The sequence below is a fragment of the Procambarus clarkii genome, chromosome 21 (assembly GCF_040958095.1).
Source record: "Procambarus clarkii isolate CNS0578487 chromosome 21, FALCON_Pclarkii_2.0, whole genome shotgun sequence".
NCBI lineage: Eukaryota > Metazoa > Arthropoda > Malacostraca > Decapoda > Cambaridae > Procambarus > Procambarus clarkii.
This window is the reverse complement of record NC_091170.1, coordinates 44,891,897-44,899,396: the sequence shown is the minus strand read 5'-3', so window position 1 is coordinate 44,899,396 and position 7,500 is coordinate 44,891,897. Positions and strand designations below refer to the sequence as shown.

Genomic DNA, 7,500 nt, shown 5'->3' with positions numbered 1-7,500 from the left:
TTTGGGCAGTTCTAATACTAATTTAGATCACAAAACGTTTTGACGTTTTAGACGTTTTGGGCAGTTCTAAGTATTAGAACTGCCCAAACGTCTAATGCATTGTATCTACATACGAGTTTATGCGATCACAATATTAACTGGAATGGGGCAAAAAGCATTACCAATTGTGGGGATTTCGTGGAACGGAATTTGATTGAGTCTGCTCTAATCAGTCAGTGTCCAAATCTTCTTAATGTTAGTACTGGAATCTACAAACTTGATCCATTTTTAAGTTATAATATTGCACAACAGTTTAAGAAACAACTCTGATAGAGAGGCTTACAATGTCTCATTATAATTGTATATTCATATATTGTGTGTTCATGAGGCTTTTCTTTAATCTTTCATCCTTATTCTCTGACCGCTTTATCCTCTTTGACCATTCTAAGCTAAGCTATACCTGTTTTTGGTTAATTCTTTCCCTAGGGATGGGTTGGTCAGGTGTCGGCCTATATATCCTCCCCCTTCTCCCTTCTCCTTAGTCAGTCTGGTGTTGACACCTCATTTCATATTTCTCTGTGGATTTTCCGCATATATATATATATATATATATATATATATATATATATATATATATATATATATATATATATATTTATATATATATATATATATATATATATATATATATATATATATATGTGTGTGTGTGTGTAAATAACACGAATATATATATATATATATATGTCGTACCTAATAGCCAGAACGCACTTCTCAGCCTACTATTCAAGGCCCGATTTGCCTAATAAGCCAAGTTTTCATGAATTAATGTTTTTTCGTCTACCTAACCTACCTAACCTAACCTAACCTAGCTTTTTTTGGCTACCTAACCTAACCTTACCTATAAATATAGGTTAGGTTAGGTTAGGTAGGGTTGGTTAGGTTCGGTCATATATCTACGTTAATTTTAACTCCTATAAAAAAAAATTGACCTCATACATAGAGAAAAGGGTTGCTTTATCATTTCATAAGAAAAAAACTATAGTAAATATATTAATTCAGGAAAACTTGGCTTATTAGGCAAATCGGGCCTTGAATAGTAGGCTGAGAAGTGAGTTCTGGCTACTAGGTACGACATATATATATATATATATATATATATATATATATATATATATATATATATATATATATATATATATATATATATATATATATATATATATATATATATGTGTGTGTGTGTGTGTGTGCTGGCTAGGGATCGAGTCTCCTGGTGGGAAAGTGTTCTAAAGTTGTATACTTAACTCTCGTGTTTAGGAGAGTTGTGCCTTAAGCAGAGACACTGTGTCTTCCCATATTAACAGGGACTTGATGAAATTAACGTATAAATGACCCCTCACTTGCTCTGGTGCTCTATGGGTCTGAGCGGGTGGTGGAGCGGGTTAAGGCGTACCTGTTATGCCAGTTGCTGGAAGGCTTCTGTGCTGGCTAGGGTTCGAGGCTCCTGGTGGGAAAGTGTTCTAAAGTTGTATACTTAACTCTCGTGTTTAGGAGAGTTGTGCCATATATATATATATATATATATATATATATATATATATATATATATATATATATATATATATATATATATGCAGTGTATTCTAGTCTGACACCTGGAAATGTGTTTCGCAAGGTACACCTTACATTTTCAAAGACAATTTTACTGTGTTAAACAACGGATTATATTCTTTTTGGGTGAGGTCGTTGATGAATACCTTCACAAGGGGATATTAAAAATATCAATGAATAGATAGATCAAGGGGTATAAATGAATAAATGGATCAAGGGGTGTCAATAAATAAATGGATCAAGAGGTGTCAATAAATAAATGGATCAGGGGGTATTAGTTGGGTGACTGGATGCTGTGTCTGTGTTGACTCTGGGTCTTGAAGTGGGTAGAATGTAATTGTGTGTTAGCTGGTTGTTGATTGCTGGTCTGGACTTCTTAATATGTAGTGCATCACCGATGTCCAGTCTCCAGCTGTCGTTATGTCTGTCGATTATTTCTGTTGCTTGTCAAGATGTCTCTGGTGATGATCTGGTTTTGTGTGGAGATTACATGTTACTTGATAGAGCCCCCTATTGTTTGTGCATTATTAAGTGCCTAGAGAGACGTTGTTGTCTTGCCTATATACTGACATTGTTGGAGCTGACAGCCCCCAAGTGGACATGTGAAGGCATAGACGACGTTAGTTTCTTTTAAGGCGCTTTGCTTGGTGTCTGGAGAGTTTTTCATAAGCAAGTTTGCGGTCTTCTTGTTATTGAAGTAATTGTTACTGTAAAAAAAAGGAAAAGAAAATACTGTAAAACAATTTAATAGGAAGTAAAGGTGTTGTGTTGGTTGTTTCTTCAGAGGTTGCAAGGCATGTCACTTTTCTTTTAATGACTTCTTCAACATAACCGCCTGAGAAGCCATTATTGACTAGGATCTGCCTATCTTTACAGAGTTCCTCGTCGACCTGCTTCCAGCCTGAGCTATGAGTTAGAGCTCGGTCGAAGTAGGCGTTGACAATACTCCGCTTGTACTGTATATACTATACTGTACAATACTGTATATACTATACTGTACTGTATATACTATACTGTACAATACTCCGCTTGTACCTATCCGGGCAGTCACTGTTAGCATTAAGGCCATTCCTATGTTTGTTTCCCCCTGGTGTAGACTGCGGTATGGAAGCCACCATTCCTTTCCGAGACTGTTACGTCTAGAAAGAGTAGCTTCCCATCACTCTCCATCTCATAAGTGAAACTTAACACGAATTTTGCAGCAGATGAAGGAGGCATTCCAGCAAAATTCCGTGTTAAGTTTCACTTATATGATGGACATTGATGGGAAGCTGCCCTTTCTAGATGTAACAGTCGCAGAACTAATGTTTCATTCATCAGAATTAAGGTGATTTTTCTGACAAATATTTATAAGAAAGATGTTTTCCAACTATGCTTGGCAAATAGGCAATTAATAACAAGGTAAACAAAATCTTATCTATTATGTAAACCCCTGAATGCTCAACGGTTTAAACTAATTAGAAAGCAATCTATTTAAGATTGCGAATATCAACGAAATATGAGTTGCAAGTGTCTTCCAGCTAAAACACTAACACTTTCCACGATGCAAGACCATATTTCCTTTTATACACTCCTCAACGCTGTTTAAAAAATGTCAAAACATGTTTAACGGTTGTGTGAAGCGGCGAGGAGCGCCCTGCGTCGACACATCACAACACAGGCTGCCCAGTGTGCAGGGTTGTATCCCGCCATACCAAGTAATAATGTGGGTACATGCCCAAATATCAAGTTGACGCAATATACCACCACACGGGCTTCAGTGTGATTCTCACTTCCATCTTTTGCTATTACTAAGTGATGAGACAAGCTTGTAACCTTTTTTTGTCATTGTTCATACTGGTATTTTGTCTCAGATGGGAAGCTGTCTTGGATCCTCTGGCAAGGCCGACCTGCCCCACGACCAAAGGCAAGTTGTTATATTAAAGTTGCGACCTCTTAACAAGACGCTAGCTTACCTAACGACAAGTGGGGATGTTTTTCCTTACTTCTGTTCGAGCATGATGCATAACAATGCAAACAAGCTTAGTATTAAAGCTTAGTGCTTGGTTCGGCGGGTTATTGGTCCACTGGCTCCAGCTTGGCGAATGACATCATCCAGTTTTTACGGAGCTGCCATTATCCTGGTTTTAACCATATAAACAACTCAACAGTGGCAAATTATAATTTAAATCATTGCTTTCATTGCAAATCATTAATGAGTAACAGCATGGCAGGGAGGCTTAACTCTTGTTTTCACCTCAACAAGAGCATCACTGGATTGTACGATACTCTCCTAAGTGTTTACTATAATAATAGCACCGCTGTATTTAACAACCCTCAAAAAGTCATTCACCGTAATAGGAACAACGCGTCCACTCGCTGCTCCCAATTACCAGGCTATCCGTACACGCGTCTATCCACTCTTGAATAGTAATTAAGGAGTCACTTTCGCTGTCACCTAACTGCTTACATCACCTCGCACCTGTAGACCAAAGCTCATTTTAATCGATGCCAATAAATTAGAATGTTCGAGGTTGGAGGCCAGACGGTTGGGGCTAACCTCACCTAACTTTGTACTCAGCACTCAGCACTCAGACCTCAACACTCAGACCTCAGCACTCAGACCTCAACACTCAAACCTCAACACTCAAACCTCAACACTCAACACAGACCTCAACACTCAGACCTCAACACTCAACACAGACCTCAACACTAAGACCTCAACACTCAACACTCAGACCTCAACACTCAACACTCAGACCTCAACACTCAACACAGACCTCAACACTAAGACCTCAACACTCAACACTCAGACCTCAACACTCAACACTCAGACCTCAACACTCAACACTCAGACCTCAACACTCAACACTCAGACCTCAACACTCAACACTCAGACCTCAACACTCAACACAGACCTCAACACTCAACACTCAGACCTCAACACTCAACACAGACCTCAACACTCAGACCTGAACATTCAGACCTCAACACTCAGACCTCAACACTCAACACTCAGACCTCAACACTTAACACTCAGACCTCAACACTCAACACTCAGACCTCAACACTCAACACTCAGACCTCAACACTCAGACCTTAACACTCAGACCTTAACACTCAGACCTTAACACTCAGACTTCAGCACTCAACACTCAGACCTTAACACTCAGACCTCAGCACTCAGACCTCAGCATTCAACACTCAGACCTCAACACTCAGACCTCAGCACTCAGACCTCAGCACTCAACACTCAGACCTCAACACTCGGACTTCAGCACTCAGACCTCAACACTAAGACCTCAACACTCAGACCTCAACACTCAGACCTCAACACTCAGACCTCAACACTCAGACGTCAACACTCAGACCTTAGCACTCTGACCTCAACACTCAGACCTCAACACTCAGACTCCAACACTCAGACCTCAACACTCAGACCTCAGCACTCTCACCTCAACACTCAGACCTCAACACTCAACACTCAGACGTCAACACTCAAACGTCAACACTCAAACGTCAACACTCAGACCTCAACACTCAACACTCAGACCTCAACACTCAACACTCAGACCTCAACACTCAACACTCAGACGTCAACACTCAAACGTCGACACTCAGACCTCAACACTCAACACTCAGACGTCAACACTCAAACGTCAACACTCAGACCTCAACACTCAACATTCAGACCTCAACACTCAACACTCAGACCTCAACACTCAACACTCAGACCTCAACACTCAGACCTCAACATTCAAGACTCAGACCTCAACACTCAACACTCAGACCTCAACAGTCACTCCCCGCCACACTTCAGACGTGTCCTGGTGGCCCCACACATCACCCACCATCCAGCACCCTGGCGTGCCTTTGGCAAGGGCTGCCTTCAGTGTTTGATGCCCTCAAACACACACACACACACACACACACACACACACACACACACACACACACACACACACACACACACACACACACACACACACACACACACACACACACACACACACACACACACACACACACACCACACACACACACACACACACACACACACACACACACACACACACACACACACACACACACACACACACACACACACACACACACACACACACACAGGATTTAAATTATCACAGGATTTATATGATTTAAACCAGGAAATCGCAGCCGTCAACATAACAGTCCCAGAGACAAGAGGGGGAACCCACAACCAGCATCCCAGGAACATCAGTGGGGAGGGCAACACCGCCACCCTCATCTGCATTGAAACCCTCCCCCGACCCCGGGGAGCTGGTCGGCCGAGCGGACAGCACGCTGGACTTGTGATCCTGGGGACCTGGGTTCGATCCCAGGCGCCAGCGAGAAACATTGGGCAGAGTTTCTTTCACCCTATGCCCCTGTTACCTAGCAGTAAAATAGGTACCTGGGTGTTAGTCAGCTGTCACGGGCTGCTTCCTGGGGGTGGAGGTCTGGTCGAGGACTGGGCCACGGGAACACTAGAGCCCCGAAATCGTCTTAAGATAACCTCAAGATAACCCCTCACCCTACCTGCCCCCACTCAAGTGCTCACTCCCCCTCCCTCCCCCCCCACCCTATTCCGTCCCTGTCACCCCTCCCCCCTTCCCACCATGTCCCCCTCTCCCCTTTCCCTCCTGTCTTCCCTCCCCCTTCTTCCCATATCCTTCTTATCCCTCTTCCCTCCTCACCCCAAATCCTTCATGTCCCCTCTACCTCCTTACCCCATACCCTACCTGTCCCCCCTCACCTTGAACCCCCATCCCTTATCCCAGAATTCTCTGAGACCCTGTTAACCACCTCACAGGTCTTCACATCTATTGAACAGCTTCCTCCATCAACAGAACGCTCACCATGAAGGGGGACAAGAGAATGAACAGAAGAAAGTGAGCTTCAAGGCAATGAACACTAACGTAGATGGGATAACGAATAAAACAAGTGAACTTGGAGAATCGGCATTAGAAGAAAACCCAGACACAATAGCACTCACAGAAACAAAGCTAACGAAAGCCATAACAAATGCAGTGTTTCCACAGGACTACTATGTAGTGAGGAAAGAGAGAGGAGGAAGAGGAGGAGGTGGTGTAGCTCTGCTGATAAGAAAAGGCTGGAGTTTTGAAGAGATGGTTGTTCAGGGCTGTGAGTTTTCAGTGACTACATAACAGGTACCATAACAATTGGAGGACAAAAAATTATTGTAGTAGTCATATATAAACCACCACCAAACGACAGAAGACCCAGAAAGGAATATGATAGGAACAACATGGCCACATCAATATAATAGAGAGAGCAGCTTCTATAGCTAGCAGGAATGGATCCAGACTACTAATCATGAGAGACTTCAACCATATGAAGATAGATTGGGAGAACAGAGACCCACATGGAGGACCAGACACATGGAGAGCTAAGCTGCTGGACGTAGCAACAAGAAACTTTCTTAGCCAACACATCAAGGGACGGACAAAAATGAGAGGAGAGGATGAACCAGCTATGCCTGATCTGATATTTACCCCAAATGAGTCGGATATAAGGGAAGTAGAGTTGGAAGCCCCCTTCGGAATGAGTGATCACAGTGTATTGATCTTTGAGTACCTGGTAGAGCTAGGAATTATCTCCCCCCCAAAAGAACTGGGAAACAAAGGGCTGGCATACCGAAAGGGAAATTATGAGATGAGAAAAAATCCTAGGGGATATACCATGGGACACAGAACTCACAACTAAGTCCGTATAAGACATATTGGACTATGTCACCCAAAAGTGTCAGGAGGCAGTAAACAGGTTTATCCCAGCCCGTCATAAAAAAAAAACGAGAAGCGAAAGAAGAATCCGTTGTTTAATAGGGCATGTATGAAAGCAAAGGAACTGAACAAAAGGGCGTGGAGGAAGTTCCGAAATAAAAGAACA

The 7,500-nt window shown here is 42.5% G+C and overlaps 1 protein-coding gene across 4 annotated transcripts in view; it reads left to right on the top strand.

Moving 5' to 3' along the window:
- LOC123760576 (15-hydroxyprostaglandin dehydrogenase [NAD(+)]) overlaps positions 1-7,500 on the top strand; it is a 154,126-nt gene that overhangs the window by 36,025 nt on the left and 110,601 nt on the right. For 2 of the 4 annotated variants that reach the window (XM_045746259.2, XM_069328377.1), the window contains exon 2: positions 3,447-3,499. The exons of the other annotated variants lie outside the window; for them this stretch is intronic. In XM_045746259.2, the coding sequence (XP_045602215.1) occupies positions 3,447-3,499 (53 nt within the window). The remainder of the gene's footprint in view (positions 1-3,446; positions 3,500-7,500) is intronic. 4 annotated transcript variants of the gene reach the window in all.